This window comes from Pezoporus occidentalis, unplaced genomic scaffold, assembly GCF_034315485.1.
Source record: "Pezoporus occidentalis ecotype Australia unplaced genomic scaffold, CSIRO_AGI_Poc_V1 ctg79, whole genome shotgun sequence".
Lineage (NCBI taxonomy): Eukaryota > Metazoa > Chordata > Aves > Psittaciformes > Psittacidae > Pezoporus > Pezoporus occidentalis.
Genome location: NW_026916147.1, coordinates 2,823,991 through 2,848,192, shown reverse-complemented (window position 1 = coordinate 2,848,192; position 24,202 = coordinate 2,823,991). Strand labels below are relative to the sequence as shown.

Sequence of the window (24,202 nt, the reverse complement as noted above, 5' to 3'; positions counted from 1 at the left end):
TGCAAAGAGAATACAAAGTGATATCTTTAATAGCCTACTTACTGGCACCTTTAAATAAACTTTTTTTCCTTTTTTGAAGAACTGGCTGCTTGAGTGCCATAAGTCTGATGGAGATGAATTAAATGGTCAGTAGCAAAAGTTAATGGGAAAACCAAGAAAGTACTGAGACCAGCTACAGCCCACATAGTTTTTAAACATTTGACAGCTAGTAGTTTCATTTTTTGTTTTTATTTAGATTTCAATGCATTTTCCTCTTAGACATTGAAAAATAAAATACAGGGACTGATCATTGGCCTTCTAGAGGATACACTTTTCTGAGTACTTCATAGCATATTTTCTTTCATCGTCAGGTTACTGTTACCTATCCTCCATCTCCCTAACATTTCAAAGATAACCAACAGCAGGGCTGGTTCTCAGACAGTCTGCACTGGCTGGTCGTGTCAATCCCTACTGACTTCATTGGTCTTTTCAAATCTGACAGACCACACGGTAGGTGTGTAATAAGAAGATTTTCAGTTATCCCCCACCTGATTCCTCTCAGTCCCTTGGGAGCAAGATCTCATTTACTTCTTTTTAACTTCCTGACTATTGCACCTTTATACTTCTTCTATTTTAAAAATGTCTGGATGGACTGAAGTGGGGGTGCACAAAGACCGAATGAATGAATGACTACTGGGATGGGTGCACATGCCTAGCCATCCCTCAAAATAATCATGTTATCAAGGGCTCTTTTCTTAAGCTCACAGTAACAGTAACAGTCTGTCATCACAGTGAGCTTTGTTACTCTATCTTGCTTGTACCAAAATAGAACAAACTTACTCAAACTTAGGAATTACACCAAGCATGCTGTACACTGGAAGCACAAATACACAGTAACAGTGAAGGCCTATGCATTTTTGACCTGGAAACTGCTGATGATGCCCAAACTTACATTGACATTTCAAATAAAGACAGCAGAAATCAAAATGAGGATGTTAAATAACAGTGAGAAAGCTGGACACCAGGCACAAAATCTGAGAAAGTTACAGTAAAGCATCGTAAGTGGATCCCAAGACTATTTATATTCCATGGAATCCAAACTCTTCCTGACAGGTACATAGTATCTGGTCTAAAGACTCACTGCTGCTGAGACCTGCCATCCCCTTTCACTCACGCAAAAACCTGTCTTTCAAGGCTGAGGTGCCTTCCCAAGTGGCTGATTAGAAGGGAGAACTTGCTCAGGATTTTAAGAACTACCTGAATCAAATTTGGAGCACAGTTCAGCATCAGCACTGTACTGCTTCAAAGAGGAAGTGAAGACCTCTTCTAAGAGTGAGGTGTACACCATAAAGCAGTTGCGCTTTGAAATGAAACAAGAGTGACTGGAATTCAGCACCTGTTGTGAACAATTTCCTGGCAAGATCTTCTTGTAAACAGCTAGCACAGTAAAAAGAGAATCCCAGATGACTATTCTGCCTCTTCTCATACTGTAAAGACACAATTAAGTGGGAACAAAGGGGTAAACAAACATTTACCTGGGTTTAGAAAAATATTTACGATATTTGCGCTAGAAATAGTTAAGCCAGATAAGAATATTTATCCTAGAAATAACTAATACTAAAAAGTGATTATAATAAAAAAGAAAACTGAGAAAAAGAAACCTAAAACATTCAACATACATTAAGGTAAAATAAAATAAAATAAATTCAGCCAACTGGTTATTTCCATATGTGTGGATTTCTTTAAATAGTAATGAAATCATTGCTAAAAAAATCTATTGTTATTAAAACAAAAAAGTTGGCTCAGCCCACCAAAATTAGATTTGTAAGTTGCTGGTCATTCCCATAATTAAATCTGTGTCACAAATTTGCAAGAAAAATGGACACTATGACTAATGCATTTACTTGCTGCACTAGTGCTGTCAGGCTGTGTAAATCATTATGCCTGCTAAAGCAGAGTAGGTAAGAATGCCATACATTTTCATTAACCAACTAGGTTTTGTGTGTATGTGAGAAACTAACTTTTATATTCCCTACTAGCTTTAGCTTTCATTTGAAAACAATGTAATTAAAAACACTAGCCTTGATTTGATCAGCCAAGTGGCTGCTTCCAAAAATTATTTGAGTTTTGGACAATACAAACCATCTCTATTGCCTTTGAAAGACGGTCAGTTAAAACAACAAACAATACATCCTTAATTTGGACAAAGGACGTTAGTGAAACGATAGGCACTTTGACTAGGTTCCTTCCTTCTGAGTGATTTATGTAGCCTGAACACATGACTTATTTCACCCCCTAGGTTTCAACAAAGAAAGCTAACCTATTCCTAGACAGCACTGGAAGAAGTCTCAACCAACACTTTCATTTTTGACCACTCTCTGCTCTGTTTTCTCAGGAATGCAATGGTCACCAGAGCAGAGTCCTCTGAGTCGATTTCATGTCACGACGGACTTTCACATCTTGGTTACAGTTTTGTTTAAGGTGAACCTGATGGCTGCTCCTTTCACACTTACTGTTCATAACCACAAGGCACCAAAGAATTTGACAACTGGCTCACATCACAACCTGGATACTCCTCTATTTCCAAGCCCACTCTCTCAAGCAGAAAGGAGATTAATGTGTGGAAAAAAAAAGATTATACAAGACTGTTTCTAGTCTAGCAGTGCAGAGCATTTTGAGGATGTCCTCTTCTATGCTTTAGGCCCTCTCCTTCTTCCATGCACATGGCACTATATTGTCACTGTAAACTGAGTTTAGCTCTCAATTGAGCTTGTGTCTCCAGTGCAAGAACAGCTCAGTGATGGGCTATGCCTTGCCGAACCTGAAGTCGAACGAGCTGAGCCACTCAAGCAAACACCATGGAACAATCATCAGTGAAACAAGTTTTGCAGTATCCTGTCTACTGCTCTGCCGTTTAGACATTAACAAGCACAACAAGCTGTTGAAGCACAACTTGTAGGAGCAGACTAGAAAGGCTTAGGAAGCACAGTAATGCATACATTACTAAGAATCTCAGCAGACCCATACTTAACAACCCAAACAATTTCTTTAGCCTTGAGGTGCAAAATCATCCTCTCCCACACAAGTGGAAGCAGCTACCTCAGTGCTTTCTTTCCCTCAGCAGACCTTAGTATAAATTTACATGCTTTACAGTAGCAACCTTGCTGATAACCAACCAGTCAGTATTAGTAAAATGCCACCAGATTTTATTAAAGCCCCATTAAAAGGAAAAACTCAAATCACTTATTATGTTCCACAATTATTGTAAACCAAACTGTTTAAACAAGGGGAGGAGATAATGATGTTACGTACCCAACTCAAAGCAATCCTCAGTGGTATGATTCTAAATACCCTCTTGGCTGAAAATTATGTAAATTGAATTCAACTATTGTTAGTTATTACTAATCTAACTACATATAAATCCTTTTCTGTAACAATTAGTTCTTTAAAACACTGTGTTTTAACTAGACCCAGGACATTATTAAACTAAGTGTAAATATGTACATATAATTCCATGCATTGTTTTGCCTGTATATTTATAGGAGTATAGGCTTTGGTGGAATTTAAAAGGAATTACTTTGTGACTGGATTGGTATTTTTTTGTAAATCTCCTTACCAGTGAAAACACCTCCAGATGTTTAATATAAGTGTGTTTCTGCTTATCAACACATATTTGGCATTTCTACATTTTGCTTACCACAATGTGTTCCATTTCATCTAAATAACTCATCTCAATATCATACTAAAATTAGGTTCTTTTCCTTCAGACATTTTGTCCCATGGCTTATTTTTCTCAAGGCCCATTTTCTAGTCTAAAAAAATGAGTAAAGAGTTAAAAAAAAAACAAACAACATGCCTCCCACCCCCCACCCCCCCCAAAAGGAGTTAAAAGCCTAGCACATCTTTCAGACCTTTCAAATCAGTTTGCTTCTCACTATCATACACAAGCACTGGCCCACAGGACATAGTCTGAGACAGACAACAACATACTGCCCTCCTGGCTTTTTCAGGGCTACACACAAGTGCAGCAATCTGCTCATGTGCTACATACTGTAAGACAACGAACGTGAGAAAAACTGCAACCTTGCCAATGGTCAGATACTTCCAAATTATCTCTAGGACATGCATACGGTTATGGTCACAAAAATATACAGCTACATCTAAGCCTATCCACAGACAGCACATCATCAGACCAACAAGACAAATGCAAATGTGATTTAGATTCATCATAAATTAAAGATACAGGAAATAGGATCTCTACTTATAGCCAAGGCTGTAAGTTAAGCATCAATATAAACTGATGGACTACCAAAAACATTACCACAAGCTTCCATTATTTTCTCAGAAACAGGCCAATTATTCTTATATTTTATAGAACAGTTTAGTCTTCAAACAAGACTATTTATTTATAACTCAACAGTTGTCCACAGAAAAGTTACAAAGTAAGTGACCCCATGCTAGTGACATTCAGAAGCCATTCTATTAAAGACCAAGTAGACCTATAGCACAGTGAAACCAATAAAGAACTCAAGCTACTTATTACAGTCCCTGGCCTACCATCAGCCCATTCTTCATAATTTTATTTTGTTAAGCAATCAGTAATTAGGAGAGGAAAAAAAAAATAATAATCAGCTGGTCCTGTGGTTTGATTCTAGCTAATCTTCAATATTCTTGAAAAGTTCTTCCTGGAAATTTTTTAACAAGAATGTTTTCTGCAATGCTGCTCCAAGATTAAAAAAAAAAAAAATCTGAAGTGAATAAAAAGCAAAATGAGGTAATTACATGTGAATAGAACTTTTCAATGATTAACAGAACTAAGATTAAAACCAAAATCAGAAGTATTACATGAACATACCAACTAGCTCAGCTTCTTTAACTGAGATTTCTTTGAAGAAAGAAGAAACAAGTTCTAAAGATTAAAATATGTTTATGTTGTTTTACCAGGAGCCAGCATTGTAGTCATATGCTCTGGGGCCTAAATTCTTATTTTAAGTCAAAAGACATCCTCTTAATGACAGCTGAACTGAGGCCTTTGGGTATTCAAAGAAACCTCCTGAACCAAAAGCTAGGGACAGCAGAGAAACAGGAGCTTGTGCCAAAAAATGAGAGAAAATACCATGCACATACACAGACTTAAGAGTTGCTCTGACACTGGGATTCCACAGTTTGAGGCTGAAAGAACCTTCTTCCCATTGGAAGAGGACATGATAGGTGACAAAAAGGAGTAAGTATTTGGGAACTGATATTTTAAAAATCTAAATGGACACCTATACCCACAAAACATACATCCATCCTCCTGACCTTAAACCAGTCACTCAAAAAGCAGCAGCACAATGCATAACTTCAAAATGCCATGCAAGTTTCTCTCTTGGCAGTACGGTTTTACATACTTAAACTCCAAACTCCAGCTTTTCATAAAATTAATATGTCTAAAGTGAGTTATTTTGTACTTGGAGTTTTCATTTTAATTTCCTAATTTGAATTCTTTTGTCATTCATTCATTTTCTACATAATAGTCTTCCTCTTGGGGACACAAGACTGGAATCACAAACACACACATCTAAACATGCACACTTCTAAGCATGCACAAATTAAAAAAAAAAAAAACAAACAAATTCAATTATTAACTGCATAAGCAAAACAGTCACAGTAGCTTGCCTACATATGAAATAATTTGTATTTAATATTCATTGATGTCTCTCTAAACGTATCAAGAAATCTATTCTTTCTTTCTTCATACAGACATTTATTTAATGTTCTTTCTGAATCTTTGTAGACCATAAGGCCCACAAATACTGGTTTTGCTTTTTTACAGAAATGGTTATATTTCCATCTGGATTGATTGCTTTCCCATACCTAGCTATTTTAGTGTACTCCTCAGAGACACTGAGTGGCTTCACTGACAGTGAAATATGCTAAACAAATGACAAGTCACTGAGTAAATTAGCATCTACTCTCTGATCAGCTGGGTCATGTTTTCTTTTCAAAATCCATGGCCTCTTGATAGAAAATAATGAGTATTTGATGGGGCTTATTAGAAAAATCAATATATTGATGCTCATGTCTGAAACATCTGCATAATAATAGATTCTGTTAACCCATTAAGGAGAAAATTAAGATGTGTTTACACATTATTAATTTATCATGAGCAGAGATAATTTATTCACTACTCTTCTCAAGAGTTCAACAAAAAGAAAAGAAAATGTAGTATCTGTATTTAATGGCATGGTGACATAAATTGAAAGGTGATTCAAATTTTTGCCAGCTAAATGGCACAATTCCACCAACACTAATGTGAAGAATACAAACACACGTGATACTGTTAAATATAAGACTATTAAAGCACTTGCTATAAATACTGCATTACTTACCAAAAAACTTCCAAAAGCGGAATTAAATATAGCAGCTGCCTGAAGAGAGAAAAAGACAAATATCAACAATGGTAAAATAGCGATAGTACAAGAATAAAATGTTACTCCCCTGCCCAAAAAAGCTATTAGATTCTCCAAAGACACACATACACAGACACCATTAGGTAGTTAGCCACTGCTTAAAAAATTGCCAGTGGCCTGTAATTTATGAAAACTGATAGATTTGAGTTTATGCATTCATAAATAATTGCTGAAATGGACAAAAGCAAGAGGAGAAGAAAACCCTTGCTGGTAGACTTAAGAGGAAACATCCAGAAGAACTAAGAATATTACTACACAGCAGCTTGGGCTCACCGCTTTTGCTTTTATTTGGCAGAAGCATTTTTACATATTTACCATTAATCAAAATAAATATAATCTGATTTAACTAAATTACTGCATTTTCAGATACTTTTAACTATTTTAATGGAATAATCATCAGGCAAGCAAACCAATTTAATTGTTCATCATAATAAAGTATTGACAAAGTTAGGTATTTCTGCAAATTTAAAATAGGAACAACAACAACAAAAATACCCCGAACATACAAGAAAACTACTCACAATGACCCCACACTTCTGAGGCCAAAATGTTTATTCCATAAAGTCTTTTAAAATAAGGAAATAAAAAATTTTGATAATGACTTTAGAAGTGTTTGTCCTTACCTAAATATCCAGGAAATATAAAGCAGCAGTGTTATTTCTTAGGATTAACTCTTTAAATTCCAGGAAGTTCAAACCTAAGTCTTGAATACTAGTTTTTTCCCATTTACCAAGAAAGAACAGAAATCCTTGTACGGCAGCCAGTCTGATGATGAAAAGCCACACAGCAAAGGTAAGAGGAAAGGAAGGAGGGAAATCTACCATTTACTTGAAGATTTAGAGCAAAGTCAAATTAATCACCCTGGACACTTCCAGCCACATATTAATAACAAGTGGATGCTAGCAAGTTTAGCAAGTTTGAATAAAGTCCAAAATCAGGGTAGGAGCTGTAGCTGAACCTGCCTTCTGCTCCATAAGAGGATGCAATAAAAATGAATGGGTAATGAGATCCTTAGCTCTAGAGAGCTTAGCTTTCTTATTCAAGTTCATAATTAATTCAAAGCTTTGATAATTTCATTAGATTCCTCCTCTGCTGGCCCTATCAATAAAAGATGGCACTGGACCACAGCTCCTCAGTGGCCCAAATACAAAAACAAATGCAGACTGGGAAACCTTTGCTGACTTGCTTACTAACAGGGACAATGGCATATGGCACTCCATGTTGCGGAGGGAGCATCTGAATAGATATAGCTAAATAAAACATTATAGTTGACAGTTGTAAAGTACAATAACATATTTTAACATCTCTTCCTCATCAGTATTCCTTTTTTGAACATAAAAAAAAAAAAAAAAGGCACAAGTCCAAACAGCTCCTCTTGCCAGAGATCACAGCTGAAAGCCAGAGTGAGTACTACTTAAAACAATTCTTCAACAAGTGTGAATGACATCAGGATTTTCTACTTGTATTTGAAGCTGTGCAGCCGATCCTTTCAGGTGGCAAGAGAGAGACACATTACACCCATGCACGCAAACCTAATGCAAGGGATCAGTTTCAACACAGGACACGTCCTTGCAGATATCTTTTGTTAATAAATTCCTTTTAAAGCTGCTGTTATTATTATGTTAATAAAACCCATCAGGTTTACCAAGTCTCTTTGGCATTTGCTGGGCACGTGCCATTCTTACAGACTGTATTTCACCACTTCAATCTGGTCCCTTTTATTACACCCTGTCTCTGAATCTATGAAGGAGGATGTAGACTTCCATTTTTAAGCATACTTGAGGATCTCTTCCTCGCAAAATAATCTTTGCTATATAAAACAGTGTAAATCAATTGTGAAGGTCTGAAAGACAGAAGCATCTGAGCTTCACTTCTGCAGCAGAAAGCTGGGAGGAAACTTAACGGTCCCCTCCACCCCATGCAGATTTTGTGTGCAGTGACAGCTACACTTCTGCCTGCTACCAAGAACCTTATTATTCACCCTTTTCAGGAAAGCTGGCGAAGCCCATATAAAATGAATAGAGAGTGTAAAATAGCCCTTCCCTCCCCAGCATGCCAAACTTATCCCCCTGTCTCAAAAATATCTGGCTTTACCAAAAGTTGGGTTCCGGCCAGGCTTTGCTTGCAGTGCAGGTGAGCCTACCAGACCATGTCTACCAATACTAGAGAAATAACATCAGAGCTAGACAGCCCTCAACTGTTTCACTGGTCATTTCAACAAAGAAGAAAGCAGTAGCTAGAAAGAACTGATACCCTCAAAAGGACACACTGCATCTAGTTCTAGCCACATTTATAGACATGAAAATTTTTACCTAAAATATGCTGCAATTCCACTTCCAGGAATGCACCTGGAAAGGTAGTAGGGAGAGATTCTAGATAGTTCTGTGGTGGTGATACTAGATGGTGCTATTTTGGCCATCAACAAGCTTGTCTTTTTACCTTCCTGATCCACCCAGAAGAATTCTGATTTTTTAATATTCTCAAGAATCTAACAGGTACTAAGACAACAATCTCAGACACATTTTATTCTTTAGGTTTTTGGCCATCATGTGCAAAGGTCATAGTTCACAATGGTCCAGGTATACACTAGTTTGCAATTTTTAATTCCCTTTCTCCAATATGTCAGAAAACTTTCATGGCAGCTGATTTAACACTCATTACAGGCAAGAGAAATAAAAACAAATAAAGCAGGAAGACTGGAAATTAAGCTATAATCATACAGATGATTTACCTCAATGAGGGAGAACTTACACATGTCAAGTACTCTACTTGCAGTTTTCTTTATAAACATTTCCCCTGCAAAATAAACTTAAAAGCAATCTTTTCTGATACCCACAAACCTGTAGATTATGTTTGTGATTCTGGTGAAGCTTAAATAAACCTGTAGTAAACTGAATCAACTGCTCTAATTTGTAATTAAATGTACCCTAGTACATGACCCTGTAGAATTTAAACACTGTGCGCTTCCAACTCCCTTCTATCAAGAGGGATAATATTGCCTACATACCTCACAGGGCATTGTCAATATTAATTCATTGCTTAAAAAGCGCTCTGACATCCTTAGAGGGATGATACAAATAAACATTAGTGCTGACACACGATACAGCTAGGCTCCTCATTTGCTATTTGAAACATTTATTAGTCGCTATTATTGTGTAACTTCTTTAGTGTTTGCTCCTTTTGTATGTCAACAGATATCAGACTATTTGCAGTCAGCTTAAATGAAACAATAAAACATGAAAACATTTACATGTCCTTATAATACTCCAAGTTCAGATTTGCATGTGTTTGAAAATTGTTCATTGCATTTACGATTAACATGAGTGGAGCAGTCTCTATAAAATCAGTAACACGATCCATTCAAAAGGTAAATGCATGTACTGAAAGGTCAGACCACATTCAAAAGCAGTAGTAGTAACAACCAGGCCAATTATTCAAGTTTACATCAAGTCAGAGACAAGACTGAAAGTCACTGCCAGTACTCTTAAACGGGCTAGTGCAGAAGAGCATGTATGTCTCCCCTTGAGTTTAAAATAGGACACACTAGCTCCACTAAACAACAAATTTAGTTAATATTCAGCAGATAAAATTTCAGTCAACTCTGTATGTCACTGGGCTTGAGGGAACTCTCCTGCTGATCTGTAATTCCAGGAATGATCATCTAGCCTGGAGCACTTTCCAGTGAGAAGTAAGCAGCCCACCTCTGAAGGAAGCCTATCTATCAGAAACTTTCCTTTTTCCATATCCGAACCTAACAAAAAGCTTTTTGGTATTGAACCAACCTAAAGAAAAGCTTTTTGGTATCGAACTAACCTATCCTGGAATTCATTAGACTAGATATAGATAGACTAGCAGGACTACATTAAAAAAAGAGAAAATGATACACTGGCAATATGTGAAATATCTGTGTCAAACCCCAACATTTTATCATTATCAACAGGGTTTGTACGAAATTTCCATGCACACCTCAGATGGAGCTGTAATTTTCTTTACTGCAGAGCCACAGGGAAACAAGGTGCCTCACGGCTTTATATGTGGCCTATATGAAATAGTAAAAGGCTTTTTCTCCTATAAATATATTTTTAACTCTAAAATGTTTGATTCTTGAGTGTCATTTGGCAGCCATTAGGGAGGTAACCTTCCTAAATATACTTAACCTTGTGCTTACCCCCAGGCACCCCACAGCTGAGAAAGCACATGCTACATACATTAGGACCTGCCTGGCCCCAAGTCATCACCAATCCGTGGAAAGGACATTCCAGGGCCAAGGCCACAGATGCAGAGCAATGAAACTAAACAGAAGGAAACAACCTAAGCATCATGCAAAGCTGCTCTGTGTATACCCACCATTACCTGAGGTTAAAACCTTACCATTTTCAGACATGCACTAGTAGGATATACAGCTCAAGTAGTAGGCCCAAGACTAAATATCCCATTTAACACGCATAGCACAATGAGGAAGAGTAGAAAAGAACTGAAGAAAGACAAGTACTCTAGCAGTATTACTGCAGGATTATGCAGTAGAAGGCATAGAACACAATGTGGTAGTAGAACATTTCATAGTGTCCATGTAATTAATGCAAAGTGTAATAGATATATCTCCTATTTAACAGGGGGAAGAAAACAATTTTAAGAGAAAAAAAAAAACCTGCAGTGATGGAAATAGTTTGACCAAACAGCACAGAAAAGAATATCTACCCAAAGAGATCAGTGTAGATCGAGAAGGTGGAGGAAGAAGGCAGAACGTCAGAAGTAGCTTGAATGAGTTGGCAGAGTCCCTTTAAACAACTCCTTCAATCTCCTATTTAAAAATAAAAACTCAAGTGAGTGTTACTGCAGCTCATGTCTTAACTGCTCTTTCCATTAATAAGATGCTACAGCTCTGTAGAAAGCTATTTGCCACAGCACTGTTACTGCAAACAGAATATAAATATACCTAATAAGGTTTAATCTGTATTGCTGTTCATAACTATTCATCTGAGTTCAGACAGGAAAAATACATATATATTCAAGTTCCTGGTTTTGAGCACTAAATTGAATCAGGTGTCCTCTTCTCTTAAGAAAATTAAGTTGCTTTTGTGCAAGAGTGTTTTAATGAGAACAGAGCCTGCCGACATTGATAAATGGGAATGACACCAGAGAGAGCATGTAAGCAGGACAATATGTGCATGTTACAGTCTTACAGGCTATTTTTCACTGACTATCCTGAACGACTTTGCTGTTTCTTAAGGGGCCTATTAATCTCAAATTTAGTTATTACACAACGTTTATTTGAACATATATTCTGTGGATGATGACAGTTAATAAAGGAAATCTTTTACAAGCTGTATTTTTACATATTGTTCCAACTGCAGCTCCCAGTCATTCTACTGTATTGATGAAATAACCTAGTTATGATGCAGCTTTAAAAAAGGCACATATATTCAGATTCTTTTCTAAGCATATGGGGACTCTTAAATAACTCTTAAAATGCATATAAAATCCTTCTACAGCATGGCAAAAATAAAAGAGGTAGTGTTAACTGCTCCACAAAATCTCTAGCTGCACAGTTGCCCCCTCAGAGGCAAATCACATGCCTTTTTAACACTCCAGCATCATCTTTGAGAAACAAACAGGGCCTAGATTTGACTCTTGGAGATGTATATAGACTCCACACTGAATTCATCAGAAGCTGTAGTATGCATCTTACACATGAATTTGGCCCCATGTGCTGTATACGCGACAGGCCACCTCAGCAGTGGTATTCCACTGAAAAGAAATAAAAATTTACATACCAACCCACACCAAACCAAAACCACCCCCCAAAAAAAAACCAAAACAAAAGCCCCAACATAAAAACAAACCAAATGCAGCCTTTGATAATGACTAAATTTTGAGTCCAAAGAAATCTTAACGAAATATGATGTTCAAAAAGTGTCTTTAAAGACAAATACTGAATCACTCTTATTTTAAAGGAGTAGAACATACACATAACCTTATCCTGTTAAAAAAACCAAACCACCAAAAAACCTACCCCACACCAAAAAAAACTGACACCCACCAACCAAGGAAACCCCAGAACACCAACATAAAACCCCAAGATACAGGGGAGATTTTGTTTTAATTCCCTGCTATGTTCCCTGTGGTTCAACACAATTTGTTGACCATGAAATAGATATCATCTAATCCCCAACCTGCCTCTAGAGCTGTGCTAATGGTATGAAAACATTTCTTTATTTTCACTGTGTTCAGTATCAGTTTTATGAAAATGATGCTGAAGAGGCACCAGAAAATGAAAACAGAGTAACTAATATGCTGTTTGTTTGCATTTCAGCAGAGGAACATCATCTAGAGAACACCTCTCATTGAACTGTGCATCTGAAGCTGTGCACACTACAGATTTGTTCCAGGCTGGCAGAGGTTGCCATAGCCGAAGTACAAGTTTGTGCTGCTTCAGCCAGGCTCAGCATTCTGTCACGAGCAGTGCACGGAAATAAACTAGGGGCTCTGCAAGCAGAGTTATTGCCTCCTACCTCTTACGTCAAGTTCTTTCTGTTAAAGATCAGTCTTTCACTCCCCCATTTTTGTAGCTCCTCATAACCACTGTCGGTAATAACATTTACAATACAAAACCATCCATCAAAAGGATGTCAAAACACAGGCTTTTTAGACACACTTACTTAGTGTATGTGGTGCTCTCAGTTTCTCTGTTTCACCAATAGTTTCAGCAGTACTGAGACAGAGAAAGAAAACTATCCCCCTTTCTTTTCTTTCATCAGAAATGGTAACTTCTCCCTACCATGAGCAACCAGCACGACTCAAGGGAGTTCTGGAGGGTCAGCATGCCATTTCTCATTCAAAGGCAGTGGGAGATGAAAACCGAAAGCCAGGAGAATATATATATCACAGATTTTTTTTCCAGAGAGTAAAACCAGAATGTAAATATTTGTTGACAATTCAAATGGCAAATATTAAGCATTCAGGTCTTGGGTATGTTTATGTGTCAGTCTGCAAATTTTCACTAATACATAGATTAGTAGCAGGAAATCCATTTTGAGCAAAGGTTGGAAAGCAACACTGTCATGTATGACTGGATCGTTTTACTTGAGATTACTTGTATAATCAAGCCCAATGAAAACAAAAGCCTTCATTATCAGTGTCAGAATGATCACATGAAGGAAACCAGGATGCTCTTTTTCTTTATCTCTTTCAGGAGTTGGAATGTCCATGTCCACACTGAAAGAACCAAGACTTGGTCTCCTTAGGTAAAGGAGAAATAACATGATTCTTAAGACACAGTGCACAGTGCCCAGCTATTCCAGTCAAATCAGCTGTACAACACTGTCACTTTGTTCATACTTACTTTGCTTTATCCAAAATGCCCCAGATCCACCCATAGCAAATGCTTATGTGTCTGTGTAGCATTCAAAGCCAGTGCAATGCTCACAAGGCTTGTAACAGATGAAAAGGCCTATACAGGCCCTATCCAGAAACACAAACATAGGCAACACACACCTTTTGCAACCTCACATCTATCCCTTGAGGATGCTAAAGTCAAGAGATTTCCGCCTTCTAATAATCATGGTCTGTTTCCCTTCAACAATGAGAAGGGCTGTCATCAAAGACAGCCACCCATACTCTCATCTCACCCTTCTGTAACTCAGTCATTGACCAGCCATACTCCAAGCCCAGTGGTACCCTGAAGCTGTAGCTCAACCTTCCTGTCCACCCTAAGTGTGCAGTATAAAGCACAAAATTGAATAAAACACTGTGCCTTCCAGTGTTGGTTCCCACATCACACACCCCAATGGGGGGGCAAGGTGAACATCTACAGTGGACTTTTGAATACCACCATGAACATACAGACACAGTTTCTCTTTTTCTCTCCTCTACTTAAAAATTGTAAATGCAAACATTAAGATTACTGCCCAGTGCCAGTGTAAACACTCAAGGAAGCAGTGATCTAAAGCTGACAGACACATGACAACACACACTTTCTCATACTGAGTACATAATGTGCATAACTACCTGCAAACTTCATGCTCTAGCATCTGACCTCTTCCTCCGCAAACTTCATAAGGCTCTGCCATGTCAGAAAGCTCTAGGTTCCTGGGAAGGCATACAGCCAAACTTTTGTATGTATTTTTCCCTAAATGGAAAGCCCATTTCCCTAATTTCCTAGACACAGGGAAACATGGCAACTTCCCCCTGCTACCTACATCCTTTATAGCATAAGCTTTAGCAGCCATACATTTGACCTATGAAACAGACTATGCTACACAATTAGAGGGCAAAAAGGAAAGATTCTAACCAGCCACTGACACTTCGGTATGAAAACTACCCACAGACCTTACATCATGCATTTGTTAGTGACACGAGGCTTATTACCTTAGCAGTGAAGACACTAGCTCTCGCACCAAAACAAATGGACTGCTGAACAATGATTTAATAAAGGAGGCTCAGCTGAACTGCAGTATACAAGTAACTGCCAACTTGATCCTCTCTCTCGGTCAAGCACTTCATAACCGTAACTGAGTTTCTCTCTAAAAAAAAATAAAAATTACTGTAGAAGGTATCCTCAAAAGGATACAGAGCAATAACAACCTCCCAAATATACTTTTATTTAAGTTCACATTTTCTGAGATCTTAAGCTGTGATAAAAACACTTAAAGGTCTTGTCCCCTGATTCTCCTGGAGACACATCATCCATAACATGATTAGAGGTCTAGTTAAACAATGCATCCCACAACTCCAAAGAGTATTACTTCCCTGCTGAAGTGAAATGAAAGCACAAGGCCACTTTTTAAAAGGTGCCCTTTGCATTAACTGTAAGGCTGTGCCTGCACCAGTATTTTTCTATAAATATCCCACTGTCATATTGCTTTCTGAGCAGTTAGTAGCAGAACCAAACACTTTAACTACTATGCCATCGAAACCAGCTCATAATGGCATTGTTATTAAAGTCCCTGTCACTACTACCACTGGGAACAGCCTCACTATTAGTGATGCAATGACAGGAGATGGGAAACAAAACACTACTGCAAGGAAGGCCACATCCTGGGGAGGCTGGCTGAAGTACTAGCTCTGTAAAATAGAAAGTAGTGTGGCCCACGGAAGAGATCCATGAACCCTGACATCTGGAGCTCATGTCAGAATGTGTCACAGGTAAAAGGAGTCTCATCAACAAACGTCTGTCTATATCTCAAAGTACAGTTACTTTTTTTGTTTTTAAACCTAGCCCAAAGGTAAGGCTTTACTGTAAGCCAGTACTGTATGGTGCTGGAAATTCCCTTTTTATGAGACCAGCCAAAGCTTTGCATGCTTCAGTATTGTAGTAGAGGTAGAAAGAGAGGGGAAAGAAAAGTAGCATACTATAAGGAAAAGACCAGCACTCCAGTGCTTCACTGCCTGCAAGAAGTGAAGAAAAGGAACAATCTTAATGCATGCAACTGCATTCTTTTGAATGCTGCTCAGACACTTCTGTCTTCTAAATTAACAATTCATATAACCAAAAGTTACACATGCACAAAGTAAGTGCAGAAATGTGCATCTTTACATATAATGTATCCCCAAGACTTGCCCAAGGAGTTCAACAACTTAAGATCCAAGCTTTTTTTATCTGAAAGCGAATTAACTACAACATTGTTATTTGCCACCACCCTTCTTTTGAAGCATGCTCCAAATATCTTTAAATTGTAATCAGTTAGTTTCCCCCATTTTCTTCTAAGAGGACTGCTATACCCCCTAATCCAAAGAGGGGGTGGATGGGGGCAAGTAGTCTTCATTAAAGTGCAAGGATTAATACTCAAATGCCAATCACGTTGAGGTCAGGGACATGATTTTACAACTACTTGGCTACCAGCATGAGTACATCATAAACCACAAAAATGCTGAAACTGCTCTTCGGAATTTTCATTCACATATAAGTATTTATTACATAAATACATATATAAAACATAGAGATTCAACTACATTAAAGATACGTTTATTGCTTTCTTGAAGTAATTTCCTTTATTCTCTAATAGGATAAAATACTATTGTCATGGTTTAAACCCTAGCCAGACAGCTTGTTCACTCACTCCCAGTGAATCGTGCCAGGTTGAGAGCAATCGAGGCCCTGCCCCCCGGGGCTCTCCCCTTCCCCGCTCCCGGAGGAACGGGGAGGAGGATCGAAAGAGTGCAACTCCCACGGGTTGAGACAAGAATAGTCCAGCAACCAATGTACAACACAAATCACCACCGCTACCACCAACGACAACAATGATAAGAGAAAATAACAAGGGAAGAGAATACAATACCACCAGCCAAGAAACGAGTCCCACCCGCAAGCCCGTGTCCTTCCAGGTAACTCCCAGTTACCCCCCCACCCCGGGCATGACGTGCTGTGGTATGGAATACCTCCCTGGCTACCCCGGGTCAGGCGCCCCATCTCTGCTTCCTCACGGCTTCCCCTCCTCCCTGGCAGAGCATGAGCCTCACAAAGTCCTTGGTCAGGGTAAACATCACTTAGCAACAACCGAAAATATCGGTATCACCAGCACTGTTCCCAGGCTGGAAGTCAAAACACAGCACTGCACCAGCTACCAAGAAGGAGAAACATGACTGCTACTGCTGAACCCAGGACAACTATATAACCACTACTTCTCTGAAGGTAGAGAGAAAACATTAAAACCTATGGGTTTCATGTATGGAATTCAACCCATGCTCTGCGGATAGTAGAGGCTCACCAAAGAACTGTGCTGGGTGCAAGCCTAAGAAATGCACAAGCTGTTTTACTGCAAAAGGTCACAAACTTGCTGTCTGCATTGAACATGCTATTTGTGGTAGCATTTACTGAGCTTCTACAGTTTCCATTTATATCCAGAGTTGGCTGAAAAACTGGAATATACAGCATAAGAGATGTTCCTATACTTAAATATTTGCTTTAAACCCGAGATCCCCCCACCTCCAGAATCACCACTTCTCATACAATGACTGAAATTTTCTTTTTTAACCATTTCATTTTGGTATTTTGCTGCTTTCAGCTGAATTGCTCTCGTGCCTAACAGAAGATGGCCTCTGTCTGTGTTTGTCACTGCACAAAGCTTTTCAGCTGGTCCACAATGCAGCACTGTTACTAAATTCTTATGATGCACTGAGAAGATTTGAGCAGGGAGATCAGTTTATCAAGAGAAATGAAAGCATGGAGCACCTAAGTTACGCTGAAAAATGTGGGAGACATCAAAATTATTTCTATGCAAAATTAACCTGACCTGAAACAAAATATTTACACATCGATCTTCCTGAAAGAAATTGGACACGTTTCTACAAAGCCTAAATTGCATATACAGGGGAAAGAAAAAAAAGAATGGAGAAGTTTCCAACTCAACACAATTTGTAGCCCAAGTAACGTATTTCTAAGGCAGTTATTAAAGAACTAGGTGCACATACAGTATGAAAAAAAAATAAAAATGTAATTATTGTAAAAATACTCTTTCTACTGGAAAACACTTCCTTTGTAACAATATGCCTATTTTTCAGCATTTTGTGGTTAAAATTATCTTCTCACATTACTAATAACCTGTAGAGACAAGATCAACACATTCTGATTTGACCAGAAAGAACTCCAAGGAGAACTCAAGAAAGAAATCAGTAATTTTGTGTTAATCACAAAGGTTCCAGCAGAACACAGATGCTGTTAATACCTATTCTGTGATGATTGTTCATCATGAGCACCCAATGAGGCAAGGGGCATGGATGCAAAATTGTACTCTGTCATGCCATTTAAGTCCAGAACATCTGTATCTACACAGTCAGACCAAACTAAGGTTGCAGAAGCAATCTATATTCAGAATTCTTTTCCACCTTAAACTACTTCAGTAACATAAGACGCCCTATAAGTGGGCAAGAGGGTATAAGAAGCACATTCACAACTGCAAGGTCAAAACAGGTGAAAGCAGGAGGTCCCCATGCCAAGACAGGCACATCTTCTTAATAGCAATGCAGAGTAGCAATACATGTGAACATAAAACTTACGGAAAGGAACTGGGATATGCAAACATTTGAAGAGTAGAAAATGTCACCTTATATGCTAGAAACAATCAGAAACCCCATCTTAAATAAGCATCGAGTGCCAGCTAAATTTACAAGAAAAACACTTCACCTATCATGACTTTACACCTGATAAACTAAATGCATAGCTGCATTTCATAAAAACAGCTCTCACTTCAAACACTTTAATTTAGGTTAACAGCTATTTCTTTAAGTGATCTGTGATCAGCACTTTGGGGTTAAAACAGACAAATAAGGATCTTAGAAATCATGTCTAGCTGGTATTTCAAGTTTTGCCACTGACAGAAGCTTGATAAAAGGCAGAGAAAGACTCTGTATACCAGTCATATCATCATCATTGGGGGGGAAGGGAATCTATTTAGGAAACAGATTTTCATCTCTCACATACATTCATTCTAATACCGAGTCACTGTTTAGTCAATCCTATTGCAAGAAAGACCTCAAAAAAATATCACAACATAGTCACCATCTCTTTGAATCAAAGTTCAATTTGCTCTAACACCATAACAAATATATTTCTGTAATCTATATCTATCGCCTACTCTTGTGGAAGTATCAACAAAATTCAGAGTGATATACTTATCTATAATATATAAAAGAATCACATCACTGCTATAAGCTGCAGCATAGCAATATAGCGGCAGAGCATGAAACAGTAATCAAAGTCCTGAAAAATACACCATTGTCAGCACTGTACACTGGTACCAGTGTATTATAGCACCTTGGTTTAAAATAAATCAACCTAAGTGCCTGCTTTGGTAAGCACTTCGAATTCACTGTACATCAGCATTAAGGGGGGTAATGCACAAAGAAACAAATCAGGAAATGGGACTTGTAAATAACAATTCAATTAGCAGACTTACATTACTCATTTCCTAATAAACTTTCTACACACACCTACATGCAAACCCTCCTACAGCCTTCCCCCCTTCATTTACATATCTGTGCAGGCCTGCTCTTTTTTCTCGTGAGCCCCTTTGCCCTTTCAATCATGAAGTATATTACTCCACTGTCAGAGCAAAGCAGTTCCTAACAACAGGGAGCCCAGCTGGGATAGGAAGAGGGCAGCAGGCTCAGGCATTAACATAATAATCCAACTGTGTTCCCCCAGGCCCTTAGGGCAGACAGCATATTAGGTAGGCCTCCTGCGCCATCCGGGTGGAAGCAGCCAGATCACCTGCCCATCAACCTGTGGCAGTCGCCCCTGCCTCTCTGCACCAGCTCCCCCCAAGCCCCAGTGCCCAATTACCTTCCCACAAAAGGCACGCATCCATTTTTCCACATCTGCTTAATGCACCTGCTGCATGTCCTTATTTACGATTCGGATGTACCTTGCCACGTTGTTTCCAGCGGACTCACGCCTTGCCTTTTAACTTCTGGAAAGACCGAGACTTTTAACAAGGCCTACTGCTGCTGCCAGCAGGAACCAGCCCTTGAAACAAAATTTCGCAGACAAAGCACTGCTCTCCAGATGCAACTTTCAGCCCTATCTATCCCTGAAAGAAAGGGAAGGAAAACCCAAAAAGGGAGAAAGGAAAATTCATGCCTTTATTATTTCTGTGCTGTGCCATCCAAGGGAACCGGCTCAGGGTTGGCTTGCTTATTCATTCCGAGATTTGCAACACTGGAGTATTTTCAGCAGCAAAGCGGTTTCACAATCTTTGGGACAAGGCCTGCCAGTATGCAGGACATGGCAACTGATTAAGGAATAGAGCTGGTGATAAGGCTTCAGCCATACAAACACGTAAGACATTTCCACAAATCACCATATACAACGCTGATTTCAGATGAAGGACCCATGAAACCATCCAGTTTAAAGAAGGCCTACAATTTTACTACTCTTCCCAACTAACATTTCTTAATACCTAAGAATTTTTTTCCGCATTTCAAATGCTTTGGGTAGCAAATTGCAATTCAGAATACTAATATGCATGTTCCCCTATACCGAGCCCTTTAAAAAAAAAAGAAAAAAGTTTACATATATTATGCAGTGTATTTCAATGCAGTTCTCTTACAGACTCTTTACAGTATATATGCTGCTTGTACAGAGCACAAGCTCAGGTAGTGAACCAGAAAGCAGAATAATAAATGCACTTGCCAGTAAAAGATACTATTTTCTTCATATTGTACAAGACAATCTCAAAGACTACTAGGAAAAAAGGGCTTTGGTTCTGATATAACTTTTAATTTCATTTAAAAATACATATTCTCCAATTCCCCTTAACAATGGGAGGCACAACAGAAATGCAATACTGTCTCATTAGAACAATGTTTTGCAGACTATGCAAATCCAGATTTACTTGATCACTTGTGAAGCAAAATTTCCCTAACCCCATTAATTTTCATTTATCTAGCGCTCTCAAAGAAGGAAATATTCAGAAGCAATTTCATATTTTATTTTAAATGCTTGGGTGTTAACATTGTCAGTACAAAGAAGTGTAATGCATAGTAATCCATGTCACAACTGTCAGAGAAAGGCCAGGTAAATAATGCTACCTATATAATTTAAACATTTTAGGAAGTAACCGTTAGGCAAGTTCTGCTATTACGATTCCTTGACTACGCAGTGGTAACAAAAACTATACATTGTGAAAATCGGGACACACTTAAAACAGATTTGCTTACAAGCAATTCATTTTCACAGCACATTCTCTCTTGCCACCAGTGTCATGACAACTTGTTAGCAGCATGCCCCTCTGAAAGGGGAAGGGGGGTGCAGTTAAAATAGCCCTTAGCATGGGATTTATTCTAGGTCACAAGGTCACCAATAAAACACTAGAATAACCTATGGGTTTGCAAAATATTTTAATATAGTCAAGAGTCTTCTTACACAGGCACACACTCGTATCTACTATGACTTCATTTAGACTTTTAGGACCTGCAATTTAGAGAGGAAGAGCTTTGACAACTTTCTCATGATCCTTCCAACCATTTCCTTTGCTTCACAAACCAAATACCATCACATTGACAACATAAAACTGAACAGCACTTGGAACATTAACTACACCTCTTGCAGCACCTCTAGATATAAATTATTTGTTTATCTACAATCCAGAAAAAGGAGCTAACACTTTTAATTACAAGAGATTAGTATAAAAATCCCTTGAACACTTGTAGTTTTCTAGAGGTTTTGTCTAATCCATTTCCTTCCTTCTCCAAATTACAGGTCAAAAACTCCACAGGCCAAAGTAACCAGACATGCTGGAAAGTAAGAAATTCAACAGCAACAATTCTCAACCAAGAATTTGGGTATAATTAAGTCATCAAGTAGTTTTGGCTGTTGGTGGTGAATGCTTTGTGCTTACAGACATGTTGCCACAGGATGACAACAGGAAACTGCAATGTTAGTTACATTCATCATTTTTCTTATTAATTCAAATGTTGTGAATAGAACATGTGAACAGAAATAAACTTGTGAATGGAAATACAGGTTTTTCTAATTATTTCATGGCATCATCTTTAGATCAGATCCATGCCTCAATTAAGTCAATAGGAGATTTTTAGACTTGATTTTACACAGCCCAAGGTCAGAACATTTCAATGGCTCAGATATATAAAAGCAAAGCTGCGGCTTAAGCTTCTGATATGGGATATGCCTGGATTGCAATGGGCTGTTTAAAACCTGAACAGTCTTGAAATTACTAAATATAAAAGCTGCAGTATGGAGAAAAATATGTATTTGTTGTTTAAAATATCTTTCATATGACAATACCACTATAAAAAAAAACCATATCGCCTTGAAGTAACAAATTATTAGGTCCATGCTGATGATTTTATTTTAATTTCCTTCATAATTTGTCCCTTAATTCAAACATCTTTTTTTTTCTTTTGCACTGACTCCAACCCTTGCTCTTTGATAGCTAACACAGTTCCTACGGTTTCATTCTTAAATACCAGAGTGAAGTACATTAGTGCAACAGACAACTATTTTCTTCCACACATAGCTGTGCTAGGAGAACAAGTAAGACTCTCTAACCCCTAGATGTCACCAGCCCTAACTAGAGAACACTCCTCCCACAGATTTGTAGGGAGCAGTCTCTTTAGTTCCTATATGTTCTTTCCTGTAAAAGAACTATTCTAAATTCATAAAGACTTTTGTAATAGAAGTACTCAGAATGAAGCAGTGTTCATTAATATGCAATATAAGACCTTTATGTACTCAAACTTATTCAGCTTGCTGTGGTGGGTTTACCTCAGCTAGATGCTCAAATCCCACCAAAGCCACTGTATCATTTCTCCTCCACAGCTGGCCAGGAGAGATCAAAATATAATTAAAAGCTCATGGGTCAAGATAAGGGCAAGGAGAGATCACTCAGCAGTTACCATCACAGGATGTTTTTGAGCAGCATGTGGCTCCCAACCAGTCACAGTAATGGCCCTATGCCTGGCACATGAATGGCATCAAATGATCCAAAATCCAGAGTGCCACTATCCATATGAAGACAGCTATTTCCTCTGCCTGTGAAACACTCCTACACCGCTCCCCCTCCCCTTGCATTTCCAAGAAGCACAATACCTATTTCTATCCTATGAAAATTTTAATATGGTTCATAAGATTATCAGCTACACCTGCTGACAGCCATAAGGCCTGAAAGGTTAAATAACCCTGCATCACCAGAATACTTTGACTACACATTTGTTTAGATGTTGTTTTTTTTAAACACTGCTTTGGGTGTAAAAAAAGACTGATGAGGTATGTGACTGAATTGGAGTGGGGACATCAGAGTAGCAGTCATGGCTGACTTTCTAACACTGTACATGATGCAGGCAGCAGGGACACCTATGTCAACAGTAAAAATGTAAAAACACAATATGCTTTCAGGCAGATCAGTTTTGGGGGTTTCTCGTGCAAATAAAATGTTTTTAAGAGAGACTGTCAAGAGTGAAACAGATAAATCAATTCAGTCCTTTAAATCACTCCAGGGATCTTTTCCTCACTCACTACTCACTGAAAAATGCCTCTTAGAACTGTTGAACTCATGTAATACAGGCTGCAAACACATCCAGTGTGACCAGAAACTTAAACCCTCCCATTCAAACATACGCATGCAATATTTACCACATATTAATGTTAAACCATGTTAAAGAAAGTGAGATTTTAGCAGTCATAAAAGGCAGGTATCTCTGATAATTAGAGTTTATTATTCAAAAATGAAGAAAAATTGTTCTGAGTCTTCAGTTCATCAGCAGACAATGTAATTATTTGGTAAAATAGACATTCCACTCAAGTCCATTTTTGTCATTCTATTTTCATCTGGAGGATTAAAAATGAGCAAGGAAGTCTTTCCTCTTCAGAAGCCACTCATTCCAAAACCACTGCAAAAATTCAGAGACAGCACTTACAATCTTAGTTATTTCAGAGTATAACACAAACAAGTGAAGATCAATAAAAAATATTAATTAGCACTTAATTAGAAATATCAATATGGAGAAAAGCAGTAATGTGCAGACATCCTGCCTCTGGGATTAGATTCTAACTCATTTTAGATTAGGAAGCAATGAACTAAAACCACTGCCCTGACAAGTTAACTATTCTTATTGACACAGCTCTGGGTAGGAATAACATCAGCCCTGAGGACGGCATAGTAAACAGAAAGAAGTGGTGCTAACTTCTGACATTTACAAACGACCATGATAGAATCTGGATGGGTTACATAAATTTGCTACTATGAGAGTACTGCCTTTTTTGTTTCTAACTAACATGTACTTATGTAACAGTACCAAAGAGAACAAACAGTTAT

The 24,202-nt window shown here is 38.2% G+C and overlaps 1 protein-coding gene across 17 annotated transcripts in view; it reads right to left on the bottom strand.

The window, feature by feature from the left end:
• The window catches only part of SLC10A7 (solute carrier family 10 member 7), a 164,636-nt gene that overhangs the window by 87,973 nt on the left and 52,461 nt on the right, over positions 1-24,202 (bottom strand). For 14 of the 17 annotated variants that reach the window (XR_009961608.1, XR_009961607.1, XR_009961609.1 and 11 more), the window contains one exon: positions 6,351-6,389. Coding sequence is in view for 8 of the 17 variants with exons in the window: in XM_062602823.1 (XP_062458807.1) it covers positions 6,351-6,389 (39 nt within the window). In the remaining 9 variants the exon portion in view is untranslated. Of the gene's footprint in view, positions 1-1,374; positions 1,467-6,350; positions 6,390-11,129; positions 11,233-14,798; positions 14,954-24,202 lie in introns of those variants that run through there. The other 3 variants (XR_009961611.1, XR_009961612.1, XM_062602828.1) reach the window with 3 other exon arrangements.